Genomic DNA, 25,086 nt, shown 5'->3' with positions numbered 1-25,086 from the left:
ACGAACCATCGTTGTGTTTACCCAATTTTACCCAATACAAAAACAAATACAAATAATTTTCTTTTAACCATTCCAATGTGGGGGGTCTGAGACAGCCCGACAGTTAAAAGAAAATGCTTCACTTTGTTTTTGTATGAGGTAAATTTGTCGCAATACGACGGTGGGTCACAATGACTGATGGGTCAGAATGACCCGAAGATAACACAAGGGTTAAAGTAATTTCTCTTGAGTCCTTGTTGTCGTTGTCTGACTAGAGTTTTAGCCGTCAAAAGGGACTTCATTATGCAATGAATGGAGGGATACGTACATAATTTAAAAGTAGATATGGTGGATGACAAACTTAAATTGGAGGCGAGAATTTACAGATCTCAATGCAAGAGGGGAAGCTTCATCTCACGGTCATTCACAATATCCTGAATCGTGGATATCCAATGCTTGGCAATACCAGTATTGTTGATGCACCGCAGGGTTAGATTAGCTACATTAATTTACCTTCAGTTAATGTAAAACTACGTTTATTAGTTTATTTACTAGCATTACCCTGTCCCTGACAGGGCAGTGTCCTAACTTTCTAGCTAGTGAATAGATAGCCAAACGTTATACGTAGCTATAACGTTAAGGTTAGCTAGTTTTAACCAGAGATAACTTGCCTAAGCCTAGCATAACATCAGTGGTGAAAGTAAGCCGGTACTGTCAATGCCAATAATGTGATGACATCCTTGTTTATCTTCGTTACGTTGAGTTGACTGTGTGGTCTGCCACACAGCTTTATCCACCGGAGACATTTGGCCCTCTTGTTTTGGTTTGGGAAATGGGATAAAATATACCCCATTGCCCATCCTCTCATGATACCTCGTATCAGTGTTGCATCTACCCCATGCACATTGTTTGACCATTGTTTTACACTTAAATTACAACAAACCCGATAAAACAAGAGAAGAATCCCTTTTCCTAATGCTACTCTATGGAGTTGTAAACTGAAGATGTCCGAGTGCAGCTGTTACTAAACTGCCATTGGCCCGTTTGCGTTCAAGGGGCGGGGCTTAGCGATAGGTCAATTGCACGCACGCGCCGAGCTTCCTCACACATTTCGTGAACTGTTTTGTTTTGGTGTCGAATAGCTTTTCTAACTTCATTTTCTTTCCGTGGGGGAAAGCCTTGAGCGTACAGGTCCACGCGCCTCGGCCTACAACAGGTGACGGGGCGTCCCCAGCCCCAACGAGGGACACGGCATCCCCAGCCCCAACGCCCAGGGCGTTCCCAGCCCCAAGGCCGTGGGCGTCCCCAGCCCCAACGCCGTGGGCAGCCCCAAAGCCCCGGGCGTCCCCAGCCCCAACGCCGTGGGCAGCCCCAAAGCCCCGGGCGTCCCCAGCCCCTCCGAGGGAGGAGAAGGAGGACAGGGCTCTCCCATTCAAAGCCCCCCTCCTCCCGGAGCCGAGGGACAGTGCTGAGGTACGTGATTAGTCATGGTCGTGTGCTATTTTGTACATCGCTCATTGAAAGTTTAGCACGTATACTGAATTTAAATGTCTCTCTCTCACACACACACACACAGTTGTGCCCCCCTGGCTGGCGGGGCACACTCAGCACTGGCCAGCAACAGTGGATCGGCCGGGTGCTCTTCGTGTGGAAGAACAACCGAGCGGAGGTTCGTCCAGATCTCCAGCTCTGGTACGAGCCTCCGCAGCCCCGGCCGGTCCACAGCCAGCCACCCGCATCGCCAGACGCCTTCTTCGCTTGTCGGCTGTTTCTCTGGATGCCCGTTCGCTTATGGGCATTCAAGCTGACATGCCCCCAGCCTGCCTGCCAAGGCAACATGCACAAGGCTGGGGTGTACACCAAGACTATCCGGAAAGTCTTAGACATCAATGCTTGGTATCTCATGGCCACTGAGTACCTTGCATGCTCTCTTTGTACGAAGAAGGTTGTGGCATGGTCGCAGGGCATCGTGAGGCAGCTGGACGCAGCACACCGCTGCCTGTTTCCGGCTGTCCTCACCTACAAGTAAGAGCAAAAAAAAGTCTAATTTTTTCTTCTCCAAAATCCTTATCTCCGCTGTATTAAGCTTCTCTGCTCTTTTCCCCTCTGCCTCTACCTTTTCAGGTTGTCCTGCGACCTGCGGGTTGTTTCGATGCTGAGGGAGTGCGCTTTGGGGAACAGCGCCACTCAGCTTCACACCAAGCTGTGCAAGAGCCACAGCGAAGCCTGGATGCGGCGCGCAATGCAGTATCTCGACGAGTGCGAGCCCTTTCTGGGCCGCCTTCAGCGGAGGACGAGGGCTTCGAAGAGGCGGGGGAGGACGTGGACCCCACCATCTTCCACGTCGACCTCTTCCCGCCTCAGCCACACACCGCCTCATCCTCCGGCCCTACGGCGGCCTCTCGGTCGGGGTATCCCGCTGGCGCACCCGGGTCTGGTCCATCGACGTCGACATCGGTTCCGAGCACCCCCCCTGACGACCACGGCATCGCCCCTCCTGAGGCCCCGGACGCAAAGGCAGACGCACCTCAGCGCTCCTCCTCCGACTCTGAGGTAAGAGACTAATGCCTAGTCCCGCGTGCGTTTGAGTGCGTTGGCCTGGTGTTCACAATTATTATTATTTTTTCTCCTTTTTTTCTAAAAGGGGAGTGCCAAGGCCCCGACGGCCAGCCCGGATACCAGCATGTCAGGTGGGTGTGTCAGGCCAGCAGGTGGGTGTGTGACCTTCCGGGGCTATCCGACAGCAGGGTAGACAGGCTGACGGCGCTCTGGCACACTCTGCCAGAGGCCGACAAGCGCCGCCTGGTCTACCCTGCCAGAGACCAGGAGAGGCTAGTCAGGGGGAGGTTCAAGACTGCAAAGACTCCCGGCGTGGCCGGGAGAGAGTCTTTAGCACGGTACGTGTTGACGTTTTGCCACACGCGCCACCGCCGCTACCTACTACCGCTCGTCTCAAAAACGTACACCCTCTACAACGGTTCTCTTTGCTCTCCGTCCCCCTCTCTCAGATGCATGCTCGGAACAGCCTCCGGCCCTGCAAACTGGTCGGACGCGAGCCGCCTGGTCGAGGCCGTTTGCAGCCAGCTCTGCCGTCTCCAACCCAGCGCCGCGCTGTCCGCCGGTGTCCGGAAGTCGCGGTGGACCCTCGTGCTGGCGGACTACGCGGCCATACGAGAGGCAGTGCTGAACAGCCGGAGGCTGATGGACCAGACCCAGCTCCAGCTCTTTGAGCTAAATCCGAGGACCCTGTCCCAATGGGGAGAGCAATGTGGGACCGTCGGTGTGACGGTGTGACGGTGCGACGGTGTGACAGACGGTGTCTTTTAACACGACGTGCGTGTGTGTGTGTTACAGGTACGGCATGCGTCAGAGGGAGTGGGCAGTCCTTCTTCAAGGCCTGGCCCCAGCTCCCGGGCCAGGCCTTGCCGCCCAGCCTCGACGTCCCAGGACATTGCCTGGCCACCCGCCGTAAATGTTTGCTTTGTAACAAAATCGAAAGCTTTAAAGTCATTTTACGCCGTCGCGTAGACGCTCGTATTGTTTGTTGTCATCATGTGGTGGGGGTATTTCTGCTTTGAAAATGTCACCGTCTGTGGGGTTTGTGTAAACGCTGCTGCCGTTTTCGGATCGAGCCAATCGACTGTCCGGAAAGAGAGTAAACTAAAACTGTATTCAAAGAGTATGCTAAAAAACTGTATTCAAAGAGTCTGAGTACACTAAAACTGTATTCGGTAAATGTGTGAATAGCTGAAAAATTGCACTGTTGTTGCTACATTGAATGTCTTGAGAAACCACAACAAATGTACCCTTGTGACTAGGCTTTTGTCTCGTTTTCACATAAAAGATAAAGTTGTTGTTGTTGTGTCGAAGAAACGATTGACTTGTCCTGAATAAATAATGCTTTTCAAATGGATCCATTGCTTCTTGGATATTTATTGCATTAACACCATCCTTCTCTCTCTCACACTGACTTTCTCTGGGTCTCCATTGAAAACAAGCCAAAATAGATGTCAACAAACCTTTAAATGCACCGACCGTTTGCACACATAGGAGTCACTAAAAGCTCCTTTTGGCCTCCGAGCACATGGCTACTCGGTTTACATCTTCGTGTCCACACTTTTCTGCTATTTTAGAAAGTTAAGAATTTCCTTGTCGCTGTTGATTTCTTCATTGTCATCTGGATAGTAAAACTCCTCGATATCGCTCATTTTGAAGATGACGTCAGAGGGCAATAAGTATCCGTATCAGACCGCAGACTGGCGAGGAGGTCAATACGCGGCTGGCATGACTACCCATTAGCCAATCAGAACACTTGTACTGTCGTTGCCATATAATAAAACGCATTACAGTTTATCATGATTGCTAAAACACATTTCTTGAAACAGTTACCCATTTTCTCAAAACTGTACACACAAAACCTCATCTTCAAGCACTATTTACAAAACCTCTGAATCCTCTTGCAAAATGAAACTTTCGCCTCAAAACTGTTTTAACTGTTCTCAAAATCAAACTTTCGCCTCAAAACAGATGTACCTGTGCTCAAAATCAAACACTGCTCTCAAATCATAAACAAAGTGATCAAAATGATATACACTATCAAGCAGTCAGTAAACAATACACCAAAAAATAGAAAACACATTGTTCAAAACATATAGTTCTCAGGGGAAAGTACATTTTTAACCTCAAAACAAATTTCATATTTATCTGTCATTGTCTTTTGATGAACGAAAACGTGTCCTATCATAGTAGCTCAAAATTGATCAGAAATTACTACTCTGCTTTGCTCTTTGCAATTTCTTTTGTTCTTTCCCCTCCTTGTACCCCTATACAGTACTGTACCCTGTATCTCACGACTCACAACTCCCTCTTGTTCTTTGTTGATATGAACCTGCAACCAGTCAAAATCTATTGAGCAGTCAGTACTGTTACTGTGGAGTCAGGTGGCTGAGCGGTGAGGGAATCGGGCTAGTAATCCGAAGATTGCCAGTTCGATTCCCGGTCATGCCAACTGACGTTGTGTCCTTGGGCAAGGCACTTCACCCTACTTGCCTCGGGGGAATGTCCCTGTACTTACTGTAAGCCGCTCTGGATAAGAGCGTCTGCTAAATGACTAAATGTAAATGTAAAACAAATGTAAAGCACAATGTTCAGGGCCATACCATTTGTTCATTGTACAGTATACAGCCTACAATGCGCTGTACTACAGTATACAATACTATACAGTAAAAGGAACAAAAATCAAAGGAGTAAACATGTGATAAATGTGCTTCTTCTTGTCTTTGGGCTGGGTCAGGCCAGAGCACTTCGTCGACATCACAAGCAATATTTTCCCACCTTCAACAACCTGTTTGCTCTCTGAACTGGCTTATATTGGTTGTGTTACATCATTTGAAACAAGTGAAATAAATTTTGAGTGGTTGTGTTTAGTCAATGACATGTTTTCTCTATTTGTATTTGATTTTTGCCATTTGTGTTTACCAGTATGGATGACATGTGCATTAGAGTGCAGAATGTGTTTTGAGAATGAGAATGTCTACACTGTAAAAAAAAACATTGTAAAGAAACAGGAACAATCTGGCAGCTGGGACGCCAGATTAAACCCATTAAATTACAGTAAAAAAATTTTTTTCATTAACATTAATTAACCGTAAAATAATTTTCCTGTACCAAATTTACAACATATATCTGTAATATTACATTACAGGCTGTTCTTTGCCGGTAAATATGACTTCTATTTATTGAACTTCTCTGTAAAAAAACATCATTTTCAATAAATAAAAATATTAAATAAAGCCAAAACAAGATATAACGATTTAACATTTTCATTCAAAACAAGTCGTGTGCACAACATACAGCATCCAGATACTACAGATATTAACGGCGCTTCAGATTACAACTTCAGCGCCGACTAGCTGTGCAATTTGGAGAGGAATATTGCTCAACGCACGTGAAGCTTTAGAGACAGGTTAGATCGCCATCTAACTGGACAACATTTACACTCAGGGTGAACACTTAATGTATCCAAACTACAGACCATCACATTAAACACATCAAAACAGAACGAACACAACAACAAAACTCCAAACAATGCTTATCTAACTAAGCTTAAAACCTTTAACTCTGTAGCTTTTCAGCTTGCCGCGGGGCATTCTGGGTAACAGGAGCGTTGCCGATACACAACTATCTAATCAACTTTCCTTCGTCCTACTCTGGAGTCTTTACATTTATTCATTTAGCAGCCGCTTTTATCTAAAGCGACTTCCAAGAAAGAGCTTTACTAAAAGTGCATTGGTCAATGATCATAGACAACGAGATAGCCCCAAAAAGGCTTTTTCAGGCTTTTGTACTCTTTGATATTGACTTGTGCATGCTGGGATTTCATGACGTCAACTACCCTAGCTCAGTTCACAATTCAAGGTTCCTATGTTTAAACCAAAAATTATGTTATAAAGTTATTTGTCCATGGGATGAAAGTAAATATCTGCAAAATAACTGTTAAATTCGCTAGTTTTGATAAAGTGAAATGAAGTGTTTTTAACAGAATATTTTGGTGAAAATATTATTAATATTTGTAAAAGAAAACAGACATTTTAGTGTATTTTTAGGTAACAAAATTTGGCTGTAATGTTTATGTAAAATTATAAATTTACAGTTTGCAATTGTCTTTCTATCTGTATTCCCTGTCATTCAGAAATACAGAAAAAAAAATAGTATAATTTACGTGTTTTTAATATAAAAACTTTTTTTTGATTTTTTTTACAGTGTACAGTTAGGTCCATAAATATTTGGACATTGACACCATTTTCATCATTTTGGCTCTGTATACCACCACAATGGATTTGAAATGAAACAATCAAGATGTGCTTTAAGTGCAGACTTTCAGCTTTAATTTCAGGGTATTTACATCCAAATCAGGTGAACGGTGTAGCAATTACAATACATTTTATATGTGGCCCCCCCCCTTTTTAAGGGACCAAAAGTAATTGGACAATTGGCTGCTCAGCTGTTCCATGGCCAGGTGTATGTTATTCCCTCATGGGAGTTCGTTATTTCATTGACAAAGAGCAGATAAAAGGTCTAGAGTTCATTTCAAGTATGGTATTTGTGTTTGGAATCTGTTGCTGTCAACTCTCAATATGAAGTCCAAAGAGCTGTCACCATCAGTGAAGCAAGCTATCGTTAGGCTGAAAAATCAAAACAAACCTATCAGAGAGATAGCAAAAACATTAGGTGTGGCTCAATCAACTGTTTGGTACATTCTTAAAAAGAAAGAACGCACTGGTGAGCTCAGCAACACCAAAAGACCCGGAAGACCACGGAAAACAACTGTGGTGGATGACAGAAGAATTCTTTCCCTGGTGAAGAAAAACCCCTTCACAACAGTTGGCCAGATCAAGAACACTCTCCAGGAGGTAGGCGTATCTGTGTCAAAGTCAAAAATTAAGAGAAGACTTCACCAGAGTAAATACAGAGGGTTCACCACAAGATGTAAACCATTGGTGAGTCTCAAAAACAGGAAGACCAGATTAGAGTTTGCCAAAAAACATCTAAAAGACCCTGTACAGTTCTGGAACAACATCCTATGGACAGATGAGACCAAGATCAACTTGTACCTGAATGATGGGAAGAGAAGAGTATGGAGAAGGGAAGGAACTGCTCATGATCCAAAGCATACCACCTCATCAGTGAAGCATGGTGGAGGTAGTGTTATGGCGTGGGCATGTATGGCTGCCAATGGAACTGGTTCCCTTGTATTTATCGATGATGTGACTGCTGACAGAAGCAGTAGGATGAATTCTGAAGTGTTTCGGGCAATATTATCTGCTCAGATTCAGCCAAATGCTTCAGAACTCATAGGACGGCGCTTCACAGTGCAGATGGACAATGACCCGAAGCATACTGCGAAAGCAACCAAAGAGTTTTTTAAGGCAAAGAAGTGGAATGTTCTGCAATGGCCAAGTCAATCACCTGACCTAAATCCAATTGAGCATGCATTTCACTTGCTAAAGACAAAACTGAAGGGAAAATGCCCCAAGAACAAGCAGGAACTGAAGACAGTTGCAGTAGAGGCCTGGCAGAGCATCACCAGGGACGAAACCCAGCGTCTGGTGATGTCTATGGGTTCCAGACTTCCGGCTGTCATTGACTGCAAAGGATTTGCAACCAAGTATTAAAAGTGACAATTAGATTTATGATTATGTTAGTTTGTCCAATTATTTTTGGTCCCTTAAAAAGGGGGGGGCCACATATAAAATGTGTTGTAATTCCTACACCGTTCACCTGATTTGGATGTAAATACCCTGAAATTAAAGCTGAAAGTCTGCACTTAAAGCACATCTTGATTGTTTCATTTCAAATCCATTGTGGTGGTATACAGAGCCAAAATGATGAAAATTGTGTCAATGTCCAAATATTTATGGACCTAACTGTATATGAGATCTGCAAATTGTGTTTTACCATGTGAAATGGTTTAAGGTATTGACAACAGACTGCACAATTAGCTACATGAGTTCAGGCAACTGAGAACGTTGTTCAGTCAATGGGTTTTAGTGTTTTCGCTATTGAGAAAAACTGTAATGCGCATCAACAAAATATATTTGAGCAGGTACCCGTGTTCCATTCGACACAACGCCCCTTGCCTAGGAAGGGTGGCAGTATGCAGGGTACCACTCATTTCACCCGAGCAAAAGCAAGGAGGGGGGATACGGACGGAGAGGATTTATTAGCCTACAAAAAAGTGGTAAATAGTTGGCGAATTCACAGAAAAGGTAATCAAGATGAAAAGCAACAAAGAGATCATCCCCTTTACTGTAAAATACTAAATGCTTGTAACAAGCTTCAAGTTCATGAACAAGCTGTTTCTAACAGTTGGCAGTATGATCTGTTCTTCTGTAAATTGTAACTGTACAAAAAAGAAACGTTGCCAGTGTGATGATTGTATTTATGTTTTATTTTTGGTCAGGTATTGACCAAAATGTGTGTAAAAAGTACAAATAAAATAGCTATTTTTCTTTCATTTGCTGATCATCATTTTTGTTTTACTGTACGTTATAGCCTGGTATTGACTTTAGTTAACCAGTGTTAGTGATCAGTTTTGCAAAACTTTCCTCTTTATGTACAAATGGTTAATATGTGTTCTGTTGATAGTTTATAGGCATTCTACTACACCCAACGGTTTTTCACTTTAATTGTATGGTCGCTCAAAAGTTATCATAGGTAAACTTCAACACTCGTATTTGTACATTAGCAGCTTATGCTAGCGAGTACACGAACAGTGCCATCATGCTAAATTAATTAAATTACACTCCTCGTTACAACTATGAGCAAGCTAAACTATCACGAACACATAATGACAAGATACAAAGTCAAACTTACGTATACATGGACACACACAAATTCAACAAAGTCCAACGTTCAATTATGTGAAATTATTACTTGAAGCAAACTGCCACTCCATCTATTTGTGCCGTGAAGCAAAACCTAAAACTATACCGTGTGGAGTGGAGTCACATGACCAACGCGCTTACCAAATATGGTCATTATCCGAAATGGCAATGGGCAACTTGACAAATAACTGCTATTGCCTTTTTAACAGACAGTTAGTTGAATGTATGGTAGTTGTCTTTTGAAACTGTGTTGAATGTCAACTTATACATTGTTTACATGATACTGAGTTGCTGCTTACAGCTTATAGTGTGCCAACAGTTGGACAATCAAAATGCAACACACAATCTACAGACAATTAGTTGGGTGTGCTTTGCCTTCGGCAAGGGCACAACCTTTGTTCCCTCACATATATATTATTGTGAGAATGCTGTTAAGCACTATTGTTTTCCTTTTTCTCTTTATTGTGGAATGCTGCTTCAGCATTCCAAGTATTGTTCTTTGAATCTTTATTGTTGGAATGCTGCTTTAGCATTCCAAGTATTGTTCTTTGAATCTTTATTCATCTTATTATTATTGTTGGAATGCTGCTTCAGCATTCTCAAGTATTGTTCTTTGTTCTTAATCAACTTATTATTTTTCTTCTATTTCTGCCGTGGCACCTTTCAGCGCCTTCAAATCTTCAGCTACTAAAACCGTTCAGCTATCAAAGAATTCAGCAGTTTCAGGCCATGGGTGCTATGACTTTTCAGCTTTGTACCTCTTATGCTTGAATTAATATAAATCAATATTCATAATATTTTTAACATGGGTTTCCAATGGAGTTTTCTTTCAAATCCTCTCAAACTTATTTAAACTTCTTCAACTTCCAAATCCTTCTTCTTCCTCAATCTTTCAGCTAGAGCCACCATTTAAACTTTAAAATGTTGACAAAACCCTAAACTATTTTTAAATAATTCAGCTTTTTGATATCTATTCAACTTTTTTTCAATATCACTGATTATGTTTCATGACTTTTTCAAGCCGTTTCTGAGATTTACATGGGTGTGTACGTGAAACCCTAGAGTGCAGACTGAAACGCTTAGAGTGGAGGCCTGAGCTTCGGATGTTGTTGAAAAAATATTTCTAGTTTGCCAGCATTGCCACAATTTTCGCTCTTCATGCTTCGTTTTTGGATCAATAGATAGCTAATTTTGTGCTGGTTGTAGACAGTTGTCTGTTGAATCCAACAGACGTACACATTTGTTCAGAGCCCCACGAAAGCGAGACAAAGTCCAACTCTCGCCCCATAGAGACCAATGCAAATCTGGTGACAAAATCGTCAGAGAAAGCAAAAAGATCAAGATTTTGAAACTGCCGGTAGAGTCGTATTTCTGACCGCACAGACATAGAAAGGACATCGCTGGTTTCGGCAGAGTCTTGGGTCTCGGAAAATATCCTTATTTTTTGGATTGGACTTATAGTTTTGCGTCTAGGTTAACTTGTTTGAGGTGTGGATTCTAGCTACATTTCTGTTATTCTCTCTTATAATCGAGCTAGCGCGATGGCTCTCCATAACTAAAAACGGTTCAACTTTTTTTCCCACAATCGACCAAATTGGCCAAACAAGGTATGTACATTGAGCTTAAAGTGTACATAATCTATCTAGATCGTTTTTATTTTTGCAAGTTTCACTGAAATCTGCAAAAATCGAGGCTCAAGACTGTCATAGCTGACCGTCACGAACAGCCAAACCGGGGTCACGTAACGTTAAGTGTTTGCTGCAGCTGGCGTTAATCCTACGAACAAACGCTTCGTAACTGGAAAGTTTTTACTTTTAACCTTTTAAGGAGTGAGTTCTAAAGATTACCGACGCTTCCACCAGAGTGAGTTATTTTTCCAAAACAGAAGCTAGCTAGTTTTAGAAGTCTAGCAACTTAGCATAATACTCGTAGCAATGCTACTACCTGCTAGTGTTACTTGTTAGCCTCCTAATTGTAAATTTTGAAGCCATACTATAGCGTTTGTCATATAGTTTTTGTCTATCGGAAAATAGTCGGTTGGAATGTTCAGAATCACACGTGTGACGGTACTCTGTGGGGCCCGCTTTCAAACGATCACATATGTGTGACGCTACTCCTTAACGGGTTAATTGACGATATTGAACACAGATGTTAAGTAACTTGTCTTTACTCTAAATATCTTCTCCGTTTTCAATTTGAAGCAGTAAATCTAACACTCCTCTCTCTAGCTTCGTTTCGGCTAAAGTCAGATGGACGACGATGACGATGCATGCATTATTCATTCATGTTAATACAGTCTGTACAAATACCACTTTGACAAGCTTGCAAGAAATGATCTGCTAGTTACATTTACATTACATTTAGTCATGTAGTCATTGGTTAGATGTAGCATGATCTTATTTAATACCCACAATACTGTAGTTCAGCTTTTTTTGCAGCAGCATTTTAATCTGAGTTCGAGTAGCTTTTGCAGTTGCACAACAAAGTCAAGTAATGTGAAGAGATTGAATTTAAAAGTATAACAAACTCACCAGGGAAAACGGCAACATCGGCAACCTTGCACCATGGATTATTGTTTTTATGTCATCTTTACCCTATGTCCACTTCACCCTACTTGCCTCGGGGGAATGTCCCTGTACTTACTGTAAGTCGCTCTGGATAAGAGCGTCTGCTAAAAAATGTTCCCGAAAGTAGATGTACTTCCTTAATAATATCAGCTAATATTGTACATTACATTTCATAATTGTGTTTCACATCACAAAGTAAAATGAGTAAATAGTTATCACCCTGGCCTCTTTGCTTGTGGCGTTCCTGCAGCTGCCTTGCAGTAAAGCTATAGTTAGCCTAGCTATCCCCCAAGTTAACAGATGTGAAACGAATGTTCTGCTACAGGTAGTCACGTGTGTTTTCGTGACGTTAGTGACGTAGTGACGTTAGTAACGTCAGTGACTGTGGCTAGCAAATTAGCCACCGTTAGCTTCACTTTTCACCACAAAAACGCAATTTCTACTTAAACCATGCAACGGAGCGTAAATAAAAATACAACCAACGCAATCGCTACCAAGACGAACCTTTTGACACCGCCGTTGTGTATGTAGTCCAAATATTGACTGATCCTTAGGGGGGCGAAAATAAACAATAATAAATAAATAAATAAATATGTGAGAGAACAAAGGTTGTGCCCTTGCCGAAGGCAAAGTACACCCAACTAGAAATGGCTGTTCCTGCGAAACAGCAGCGAGAATGCTGAAAACCCGAATGGGGATAGCTGACCATGCTAAAAAAGTGAAAATAGTGAACATTTTGTAGAAAGTTATAAGCTGAAGCTTCAAAGCGCCCGAAAGGTATGACATTTTTACAACTGATATTTCTGTATTTTATATAAAAATGCATACTTATTATTTATAAAGATTACATAGATTTAAAAGCATTTTTTTTTGCTGCTCATTTACAACTGAAAATACGAGTGAAGTGTAGAATGAAATGGATGGATTTGTTCTCTCACATATATATTATTATTATTTTTTTTATTTCTTTTTGCCCCCCTAAAACTCAGTCAATATTTGGCCTACATAGACAACGTAGGTGTCAAAAGTTTCGTCTTGGTAGCGATTGAGTTGCTTCTATTGGAATTTACGTTCTGTTGCATGGTTTAGGCTCAAGTTAAGTTTTTGTGGCGAAAAGTGAAGCTAACGGTGGCTAATTTGCTATCCACAGTCACTGACGTTACTAACGTCACTAACGTCACGAAAACACGCGTGACCACCTTTGGCAGAACATTCGTTTCGCATCTGTTAACTTGGGGGATAGCTAGGCTAACTATAGCTTTACTGCAAGTCAGCTGCAGAAACGCCACAAGCACAGAGGCAAGGGTGATAACTATTTACTCATTTTACTTTGTGATATGACACACAATTGTGATGTGTAATGTACAGTATAAGCTGATATTATTAAGGAAGTACATCTACTTTCGGAAACAGTAGTCTACTATTTCACTGAAGTATTAGCATCATGACATTAGCCTGTGTTGCCCGGGCAACACATACTACAGTGGTCTATGATGTAGCGTTATCTGTTTTCAATCGTGAAAATAAACATTCCTCACATATACATTTTTGTTGTAGGATTTATTCTGACATTAGTAAACGATTTGTTGGTGAAATGACCATTACCTGTGGTTTCAAACCAGTGTAGCTCACTGCAACGCTGTAGCTTACGCGAGACACACTACAAAAACATCTACACTACAGTACACAGCTGTTTAGGAAGTCAAACGGCGACAGAACATGTTCGGCACTCCCCTTACTTAAATCAAAAGTCTAACTACTAACCTGAACTTCATTGCCACAGCCTAAACGTTGTCAATCTGTTCATGAAAATAATCAATTTCAGCTTAAACCGTACAACGGAACGTTGAATCCAATTCAACCAACACAATCGCTACCAAGACGAACACAGCAGTGGTCTAGTACTGTACCGTAGTAGTACAATTTACCGGGGCAGCTTCTCCACACAGGGCTATATTGCATTTTGCGTTGTTACTGACAATGATCGCTACCAGTGAGCTTTTTATGAATGAGCGATTTTTCACTAAATAAATGTCAAGCTTATTTACGTTTTGGGGGGCATATTTTCAGTTAGCAGATGGTACTGTTTGAATCGCGATTCCATCTTCTACTGCCGGGTAACGTCATAGAATAATCTTCAAAGGGGGTTCTTTATTAATGAATGAATGCAATGAGTAGGCTAAATGCCTGAAAATATCATGAGAAGGGAAAAACTTAAAATGACGTTTAAGTCATAGAGATTAGGTCCATTTTTACACCGGTCTGCCAAATGTATTCGTTTTGATTCAACGATGAGGCTGCTGATCACCATTCCCTCTTGCAGGGGAAATGAGAAGACAACTATTTCATTCTACTCTTCACTCTTAGTATTTTGAGTTGTGAATGAGCAGAAAAAATTATGCTTTTAAATCTATGTAATCTTTATAAATAATAAGTAGGCTATGTATTTTTGATATAAAATATACAGAAAAATCTGTTGTAAAAATGTCATTAAAAAACGGACCCCTCTGCAACCGACGCAAGCAAGCACACCCTACAATTTCCCCAGAAATTGTACCCTCTCTAGTTGAATATTGGTTTATGACCTGTTGAAAACAAGCTTTGAAAGTAAGCAGACACTTTCAGTAAAATCTGTAGATCAACACTTGAAATGCACCTGAAAGTCTACAGACAGTTAGTTGAATGCAAACTGATACATTGCTGACATGCTACTGAGTAATTACTGATAACCTATAGTGTGTTGACAGATGGACCATCGAAATAAAGTGTTACCAAAAGGAGAGACAGACTTTTTCAGCCCCCTAAAAAAAAAAAACACATTCATGGCATGCAAAGTAATTTGTTTGAATGGTTTACCTTCCAGCCGTTTGAATTTGTGTTGGCCATTTGCAAGGCCAGCACTTCAAGATTCTACTTTTTTAAAGAAACGGCCTCATGTCTGCTGGGGAGGAACAAGATAATTTTCTGAGCATTAGTTCATTCTATACAACAAGCATGTCTGCCTGCCTCTTGCCTATTTACTTTAATGAAGGTTTAACATACACAAGCACCTAAGTGTTTCAGTTCAACCAATGGATACATTTATAGTTTGGTTATGTCATGTATATTATCCAGGCTTACAAAGAGTCAGCTAGTCAGTAAACTGTTAAACTGTGAAATATTGCAAACCCCACTCTATTGTTTGAACCCAGTTGAGAATAGAATAGAATAGAATTTGCTTGTTCTTTGAGAAGAGGACTAAAAGAGAGATTACCGTCTGTGATTGTCTTTGTTAGACCAAACGCCAAGCAAATATTGAGATCAAGGCTTTTGAGTTGATGAGTACATTTCTTGATCCTCACTCAAAGGTCTGGTAGGACACAAAAACAGCCATTAACAGGCAGCCTGTCGACCCATTTAGAGGAGAATACAGCCAGTTCATCATAAACATCTTATAGTCTTACAATCTTACATTTCTTTTCAGTTTTAGAATCAGAATCAGAATTCGGTTTATTCACCATGTATGTTATACAAACACGGAATTTACTGTGGCAGGGAGGTGCAAAACACCAAACATATACAGATCTTAAATTAAGTAAAAGTACAAAAGTTTAACTATTTCTAAGAACTAAACAATCTAAGAATACAACAATTTAAATATACAATAAAATATATATAAAAATAAGAATAGAATGAGCAGCGTGAATGGTCAACATAGTGCAATCGGATACTGAGATAAGTGGCTTATGCATACTGAATTGCCATTAGATGGACTTATAATAGTTAAATAAGTGAATGAATGTCAATGGGAGTCCTTGGCCTTGTTGAAGAGGCCAGTAGCAGATGGAGAGAAACTGTTCTTATGGTGTGAGGTTTTGGTCCTGATGGACCGCAGCCTTCTGCCAGAGGGGAGTAGCTGGAACAGGGAGTGACCAGGGTGGGAGGGGTCGGCCACAATCTTCCTTGCACGCCTCAGGGTCCTCGAGGTGTGCAGGTCCTCGAGGGTAGGCAGATTGCAGCCGATCACCTTCTCAGCAGTGCGGATGATACGCTGCAGTCTGCTCTTGTCCTTGGCAGTGGCAGCAGATGGTGATGGAAGAGGTGAGGATGGACTCAATGATGGCTGTGTAGAAGTGCACCATCATTGTCTTTGGCAGGTTGAATTTCTTCAGCTGCCGTAGGAAGTACATCCTCTGTTGTGCTTTTTTGGTGAGGGAGCTGATGTTCAGTTCCCACTTGAGGTCCTGGGAGAGGATGGTGCCCAGGAAGCGGAAGGACTCCACAGTGTTGACTGGGGAGTCGCGCAGGGTGATGGGGGTAAGTGGGGCTGTATTCTTCCTGAAGTCCACAACCATCTCCACTGTCTTAAGAGCATTGAGCTCTAAGTTGTTCTGGCTACACCAGGTCTTCAAACAAGTACCATAAAGTTTTATTAAGTGTGTAGTAAAACCGTCCTGCACTGTTTACTTAAGCTGTGATTGCGTAAAACAGGATCTAAGTTGTTTACGTCTGAAATTACTTCTTTGGTTTATGTAAGTTAACCAAACAAAAAACACAAATACTCAACTCGTTCCTTATGAGGCCACTTCATAAGTTAATTGATTTCTTGATTTTATTAAAAAAATTTCAGTCTTCTTTTTTCCAAAGGTTGCCTGAATAAAGGAGCAGCATACAGCAAACCGTATAAAGGATATACTTTCGATCATAAAGGACAGCTTTCCCCTCTCAAATTGATAAGGATAGCAAGTTGACAGGGACATGAGATATTGACCTTACTATCTGTGTTACACACTTAAACACCTACCTGAAAAACACCCCATAATACTCATCCTGAAAAGCCAACAGCTTGGCTATACCCTACCATGACACTCAACACCTCTTGTAAACCAGAGTTATGAATAGGGTAGAATAGGGAAAAAATGACTTCTCTTTAATGCCCCTGACTCATTCACAAACATGTTCACATATTTTATTACCGTAACAGCACAGTGGAAGTGACACCCTTACTCAATACTGGATTCTGACAAACTTTGGAATTGTGAAATGAGGAAGGGCCATAACTCTGTGCTTTTCAAGCACTAGCACACTCCCATATCAGTGCACTAGCCTGCGGCTAGCTGACCCCAAATGATGTTGCCGATTTCCCAAAGACTTTAAATTGGTAAGTTCAACCTTTTGGAGAGTTTTCTAGAGCATTCTGCCACTTGTGTTCAGAGCAGTGCCTGCTTAGATTTTTGTGCCAGTGAGTCATATGCCCAAGGGAGAGGTAACTCCCTAGGTCCACTCCCTGGGGTTATTTTACCTCACACACATTTACATTTAGTCATTTTGCAGACGCTCTTATCCAGAGCGACTTACAGTAAGTACAGGGACATTCCTCCCGAGGCAAGTAGGGTGAAGTGCCTTGCCCAAGGACACAACATCATTTGACACAGGCAGGAATTGAACCGGTAACGTTCAGATTACTAGCCCGACTCCCTAACCGCTCAGCCACCTGACTCCCTACACACACGCACCCTGAAACTTCCTGGGTGCCTGTAGACTGGATAGTCATATAGACACAGGTCAAATGGGTCCAAAGCCTCCCTCCACTGAAACCTCAACTTCTTGTTTTGGTTGAAAATACCTCATCTGTCTTCATCCTCACACATGGGAGGATATGTCACCACTCAAACTCTTAAAAGGTTCTGTCAACTAAATATGTTTTGCTTTCATTCGATGTCTGAACTTTCTGCGTAGCAATCGCCTCAGGAGATGGTTTGTCAGCTAACCCTGAGAGATAGCATAGCGAGTTAGCAGCTGCCACAGGATGTAATGACTAGGAATGCCTTCAGATATTTAATTAATGAATGCAATATGAGTAGGCTAAATGCCTGAAAATATCACAAGAAGGGAAAAACTGAAAAGGACGTTTGTCATAGAGATTAGGACAATTTTACACCGGACTGCCCAATGTATTCGTTTTGATTCAACTATGAGGCTGATATAGCCAATCACCATTCCCTCTTGCAGGGGAAATGAGAAGACGACACTTTCATTCTACACTTCACTCTTAGTATTTTGAGCTGTAAATGAGCAGCAACAAATGTATGCTTTTAAATCGATGTAATCTTTATAAATAATACGTATGCATTTTTATATAGAATATACAGAAATATTAGTTGTAAAAATGTCATTAAAAAACGGACCGCTCTGCAACCGACGCAAGCAAGCACACCCTCCAATTTCCCCAGAAATTGTACCCTCTCTAGTTGGATTTGGATTAAATATGCACACGTAATATAATAATTATATATTCTAAGCTTCATACTGAGCAATTTTAAATGACTGTTCAAGGGAGTCAAGTGGCTGAGCGGTTAGGGAATCGGGCTAGTAATCAGAATGTTGCAGGTTCAATTCCTGGTCGTGCCAAAATGACACTGTGTCCTTGGGCAAGGCACTTCACCCTACTTGCCTCGAGGGAATGTCCCTGTACATACTGTAAGTTGCTCTGGATAAGAGTGTCTGCTAAATGTAATGTTTTACCAAGCAAAGTATGCTACAGTTTGGGTCACCTTCTGATCTGAAAGCCTGTGCTGGATCTGTGCAATAATACTTATTTCAGTGAATCCCCATTTTAGTTATTGTTATCTTTCCCTTTTATTTTAAAGCTCAGCATTTAGCCTATAAGTTAATAAATGTGTGTGGCAAAGTTATTTTGAAGTAATTTATTAATTTTGTTCAATATGTGAACACAAAAACATCATTAGCCCACATCAAGTCCAAACCATGGCAATCTGCAGTGTCTTGAATTTATACATAATCACCAAATACAATTTTCAATTGCTGCCACATTCTTTTTTTGGCATAATATTCTCAACCTCGGCCACTGATTACTGTGAGAACGGTTTCAGACTGCTCATCAAATTGTGCTAATTATCAGTAGGCCTAAATGCATTAGTTATGTTAAGTAGATTTGGTAGGCCTACAATTAAGAATTTAAAGGGAGTTAGATTAACTAACTAAAGTTCGGGAGGAAGAGCCCCAAGAGCACCAAGACTCCTCCTCTACTCCAATCAAGCAACTCGCAAAAGCACGGAAGAATGCGCACCAACTCCAATCATCTTCATACGCATCAGCCTAGCGAAAGCACGGAAGAATGCGACCAAACTCCCCGTATCAATTACGAGGTTTGTATAAAGTGTCTTCCGTTGCTCTGATCCTTGTGCTAGCATGTTTTGTCGCCCTTTTGTCCCCTTTTCTCTGCTTCTCACTGTCGTCTATCCAGGCTCCCCGGGGGATCCGATTGAGCCGCTACTTGGCCGTGACCCATAAGGACTCTCCTCCACACCCCGAGTCCATACCCGGTAACTATTCATGAACCATCCACATCACCTCCCCGGTAACTATACATGCACCATCCACATCACCTCCACTATCTCTGCATCCCCTAATCACACACTCATCCTCCCAGGAACCCAGGCCCGGCTCTGCTACTGGCCTCCATCAGCACCAGGCTCGGCTCTGCTACCAGCCTCCATCAGCACCAGGCTCGGCTCTGCTACCAGCGTACACCAACCGCCCCAGGCTCGGCTCTGCTACCAGCCTACACCAACCACTCAAGGCTCGGCTCTGCTACCAGCCTGCGACACCCTGCATTAGGCTTGGCTCTGCTACCAGCCTCAGCCTTGGCTCTGCTACCAGCCTGTACCACAATACATTAGGCTTGGCTTTGCTACCAGCCCTGCTTCAATAAAAGCTATTTATTCAATCTATGGTGTGATTACTGAACTCGTGAAATGGTCAATAATGTTTTGCCAGATCGTCTCTCTTGCCCTGTTAATTGCTAGCCTGGTCCTAACCAGACTAGAGAGTCTGGGATCGCTCCATTGACAAGCGTTAACTTCCTTGAAGGCGGGTACTCTGTTGAAGTTTAAAACTATTGGATCTGCCAAGAGCCACTCTGGATCTGCCATAAGCAATCGCTAGCGTTCGCCTTAGCCAACTCCTTCATCACTAACGGAGCTAGCTGGAAAATCGAACTTTTCCCGAACCCTGTGGGGAGGAGGGCCACAACATCACGGCAACCAACAAAACTCAGCAAAGATTGTTCTTGCTCTGGCTCTAACTTCTGGATATTCGGCAGCACTGCCACAACAGACCGAATGGCTTTGCTCGCACCGTTCTCCGCCGCCATTACTGAACTACAACTCAAACTAGGACGCGACATCAACATCATCGTTCTCAGCCACTCCCGCTGTTCGCTGATTAGACCGCCAAAAAGGTGGCTGGCAAAAAACGACTAATATACCGAAAGAGAACTAGTACAGAAGTACGTACGTAGGAGGGCAGAGCCAGGATAGTTAATTTCGGCAGTATTAAAATTTTTCGGGCTAACTCCAAAAAACTAATAAAATCCAGTTATGCTGCTGAAAATAACACCGCTCTGCTGGTTTATGCTATGCTTTTTGCGACATAACTCTAATTTTCGACAATCGCCTGATCTGGGCTGCTTCGGTTCTTTGTGTGCGTGCACAATCTAAGCTTATTGAGGTCTAGTTTGAATTAGCGTTGCCTGTTAGTGGAACGGCTTGTATCCTCTTCAGCACATCTTGGTTCCGGACCAACAAAATAAATGTTATAAAGTGGCCAGCCCAATCCCCGGACCTTAATCCAATAGAAAACTTGTGGGGTGACATCAAACATACTGTTTCGAGTAATAGTCTCTGGCCCATTACCTGTTAGGGGGACTGACGAGATCTACAGCAGACTTGTCTCTCTTAACCCTTGTGTTATCTTCGGGTCGTTCTGACCCATCAGTCATTGTGACCCACCGTCGTATTGCGACAACTTTACCGCATACAAAAACAAAGTGAAGCATTTTCTTTTAACCGTTGGGCTGTCTCAGACCCCCCACATTGCGAAGGTTAAAAGAAAATTATTTTTATTTGTTTTTGTATTGGGTAAAATTGGGTAAACACAACGATGGTTTGTTATGAACCTTTGGGTCATGTGACCCGAAGGCAGCACGAGGGTTAACCGCTGGTTGGCTCGCTTCTGTTCAGAACAGGGTTTTGGATTTGTAGATAATTGGTCTTGTTTCTGGGCCAAACCTGGCTTGTTGAAAAGTGACGGGCTCCATCCGAGCTGGAGAGGTGCTTTTCTATTGTCTAGGAATATTGAAGCTATTTTAGAGCAGGCCTGACACTCACTAGAACAAGCCGGGCCTCAGTCTCTTAGAGAGTCTGATAGGTATGTTGTGAGCTGTTGGGGGCCCGATAGCCTAGCTTGTAGTCAGTGAGGTTGCTGATGTCGTTTCTCCCATTGAGACGGTGTCGGTCCCCCGCCCTTTCTCTAAATTTCGGCCTTCAAGTATTAGGAATTATACCAATTTAATATGTATTCAGCCTTGCTCCCCCGTTGCTCTTCCTACTAAGTTTTCTGATGACAGTGCCGCCCTCTCTGAAGTATTATCTACGTCTAAATCTGCCAAAAACCCATACTGGAATGTTGGGCTCCTAAACATCAGATCTCTATCCACAAAGGCCATTTTGATTAATGATCTAATGTCTGAATACAGCCTGGACTTGATTGGACTCACCGAAACCTGGTTAAAACCTGATGAATATTCCCCCCTGAATGAAGCATCGCCTCCGGATTTTGCGTACTCACACATCCCTCGTGTATCAAAGAAAGGTGGTGGTGTTGCTATGATATATAAAGCTAGCTTCAACCTCAGCCTAAAATCTGTAAATACCTTTAAATCATTTGAAATAATTTGCATGAAACCACCAACTATTTTAAAAAGGAATAATGCTACTACTCCTGGCCCCCCTCCCTCATTTTGTATAGTTACTCTATACCGGCCCCCCGGCCCGTATTCCCTCTTCCTGGAGGAATTTGCAGATTTTAGTGCTGATCTTGTGACATATACTGATAACGTCTTGATTATGGGTGATTTTAACATTCATGTGGATGACCCAAAAGATCCTTTAAGTAAGGCCTTTACTGCTCTAATGTATTCCACAGGTCTCACTCAGGTGGTTTCCAAACCTACCCATCTTCACTCGCATACATTAGATTTAGTTCTCACGCGGGGAATCAAGATTAGTGACGTCATTGTCCACCCCCACAATCCTATATTATCAGACCATTGTCTGGTCACCTTCAAAATGGACCTCTGCCAGAGCCTTGGAGGCACTAAGAATATTTCTACTAGCCGCTGCATAACCCCAAACACAGCTCTGGAACTGGCTAATATTCTACCCGCTGCACTAGAAGTCCTTGATGTCCCAAATAAATCATTAAATACTAAAACGAGGGATCTGAATTTGGTTCTTCAGCTATCCCTAGACTCTGTTGCCCCTCTCAAACCAAGGAAAAGAAAGGACAAGAAACTGGCTCCATGGTATTCAGAGGAAACCCGCACTCTTAAGAGGTTCACTAGAAAACTAGAACATAAGTGGCGTACCACTAAATTGGAGGTTTTCCGCCTGGCCTGGAAGGACAGCCTAATGGAGTACAAGCAAGTCCTCATTAGGTCCAGATCAGATTATTTCTCTAGGTTGATTAGTAAGAACAAACACAACACTAAGTTCCTATTTGACACTGTTGCAAATCTCACTAAGAAAAGTACACTCTGTGTTAGTTCAGATTTCTCTCCCAATGATTTCTTAGATTTCTTTGACCAAAAAATGTATGCAATAAGGGACAAACTACAGACTAGTCCTGGAGGAGTGGCCATCAACACTGAACTTTCCCCTATACCAAGCATGCTGCATGTTGAGGCTCTCACTCACTTTAACCCTATTTCTATGGAAGCGTTCATCGAGCTGATAGACTCCTCGAAACCCACTAGCTGCCTTCTCGATCCTCTCCCTGCCAAACTCTGTAGGGAACTTCTCCCTATTATTGGACCACCCATGCTTAGTATTATTAATGAATCTATTGTAATTGGCCAAGTCCCCAACGATTTCAAACAAGCTATTATTAAGCCCCTTCTTAAAAAACCAAACCTGGATCCAGGTTGTCTTAGCAACTACAGGCCAATTTCAAATTTGCCATTTATCTCCAAAATTTTAGAGAAGGCTGTGGCACAACAGCTCACTGAGCACCTCTCCTCAAATCAGCTTTATGAACCTCTCCAGTCTGGATTTCGTCTCCACCACAGCACTGAAACTGCATTAGCCAAGGTAGTCAATGATCTACTGTTAGCCTCTGACGCGGGTTCTTTCTCTGTCCTGGTTCTTCTAGACCTAAGTGCAGCTTTTGACACGGTGGATCATGAGATTCTCTTGGAACGTATGGAGAACTATGTTGGGATTTCTGGTACATCACTTCAGTGGTTTAGATCGTATCTATCCGATAGATCACAATATGTCCACTATGATGGCTGCTCATCCAGGAGCTCCACTTTGAAATACGGAGTACCACAGGGTTCAGTTCTAGGCCCTCTGTTATTTTCTCTCTATATGCTGCCTTTAGGAAACCTAATTAGAAGCTCTGGGGTAAATTTTCACTGTTATGCAGATGATACTCAGCTATATATGTCTATAAAGTCTGGAGAATTTCCACGTGCTATGGAAAAATGTGTTTCTAGGTTGAGAGCTTGGATGACTGCAAATTTCCTTCTTCTAAATTCGGATAAAACCGAGGTTCAAATTTTCGGTCCTAAAAAATATAGAAATAATTTTTCCAATCTGACCTTAGACCTAGACGGCGTCAAAGTCTCTCAAAGCCAGCTAGTAAAAAATGTAGGAGTCACAATGGACCCAGACCTTTCGTTTGAGTACCATATTAAGCAAATTACTAGAACTGCATTTTTCCATCTACGTAATATAGCCAAAATACGAAAATTTCTCTCAAAGGATGATGCCGAAAAACTAATACATGCATTTGTTACGTCCCGATTGGACTATTGCAATGTGTTGTTCTCTGGCCTCCCAATTACCCACCTAAAAAATTTACAGCGGGTGCAAAATGCTGCTGCTAGACTATTGACCAGAACAAGAAAGTTTGATCACATAACATCTACTCTTGTCTCTCTACACTGGCTCCCTATCCAAGCCAGAGCTGACTTCAAATTTCTACTACTAACCTACAAATCTCTGCATGGATTGGCACCACTGTACCTCTCCGGTCTCCTTGCACCCTATTGCCCCGCAAGGACACTTAGGTCTCAAGATGCCGGCTATCTGGTGGTTCCCAAAATAAAATAAAAAACAGCTGGAGGTAGGGCGTTCTCATATAGAGCGCCTCTTCTCTGGAATAAACTACCCGTCTCAATTAGGGAGTCTGATACTGTTTCGACGTTTAAAATTAGGTTAAAAACGTTATTGTTTAGTCAATTCTACGACTGTTAAAGGTAAGTATGTTACTAGTTGGAGGCAACGGGGGACGGGTTGTTTCCATCCTTATTCTTTAACCCTCGTGCTGCCTTCGGGTCACATGACCCAAAGGTTCATAACGAACCATCATTGTGTTTACCCAATTTTACCCAATACAAAAACAAATAAAAATACTTTTCTTTTAACCTTCGCAATGTGGGGGGTCTGAGACAGCCCGACGGTTAAAAGAAAATGCTTCACTTTGTTTTTGTATGCGGTAAAGTTGTCGCAATACGACGGTGGGTCACAATGACTGATGGGTCAGAACGACCCGAGGAGAACACAAGGGTTAAGTATAACTTATTTTAGAGTTCTCTTCCCCTGGAACAGATTTCATGTTCCAAATGAGGGAGGCTGTCGCTGTCTTGGTGTGTGGAGTTGCATCAAATTCCCCTTTTTTGCTCTGTTAAATTGCTGCACCAGTCCACACTTGACCGGTGGGGATCTCATTCTATTATGACTGTAACTGTTAGCTGCTCCTGGCATTCTCTAATCCCTGCTCTCCTCTCTCTGTCCCCCCCACACACATCCCTTGTGGTGTGGGGGGTTTGAGTTGTCAGCACCTGCCTGGTCGTCGGTCAGCCAACGCTGGACCTGGTCGCGAGTCTCCCGGTCCTGTCCTACATCTATAAAGTTGAATAATGGATTTTGGTGTTTTAAAAACCCATCGACACTGTATGACTATGTTTAGCCTGTGTTCTGCTCCTCTCTCCCACCAACCGTCTCTGGAGGAGGGGATCCCTCTCTGAATTGCTCCTCCCAAGGTTTCTTCAATTTTTTTTCCTCCTGTTGAGAGTTTTTGGGGAGTTT

General features: G+C 42.4%; 1 protein-coding gene across 1 annotated transcript; it reads left to right on the top strand.

The window, feature by feature from the left end:
- Positions 1-371: 371 nt before the first annotated feature.
- On the top strand, positions 372-19,225 carry LOC134038086 (uncharacterized). Its single transcript, XM_062483678.1, has 8 exons — positions 372-468; positions 1,157-1,452; positions 1,556-2,004; positions 2,104-2,532; positions 2,691-2,876; positions 2,988-3,247; positions 3,334-3,447; positions 19,179-19,225. Exons 1-8 carry the CDS (start codon positions 372-374, stop codon positions 19,223-19,225), a joined length of 1,878 nt encoding a protein of 625 aa, XP_062339662.1.
- Positions 19,226-25,086: the final 5,861 nt, after the last annotated feature.

Source organism: Osmerus eperlanus, chromosome 17 (genome assembly GCF_963692335.1).
Source record: "Osmerus eperlanus chromosome 17, fOsmEpe2.1, whole genome shotgun sequence".
NCBI classification, from domain to species: domain Eukaryota; kingdom Metazoa; phylum Chordata; class Actinopteri; order Osmeriformes; family Osmeridae; genus Osmerus; species Osmerus eperlanus.
The sequence above is the reverse complement of the archived record's forward strand: the minus strand, read 5'-3'. Positions and strand labels throughout refer to the sequence as shown.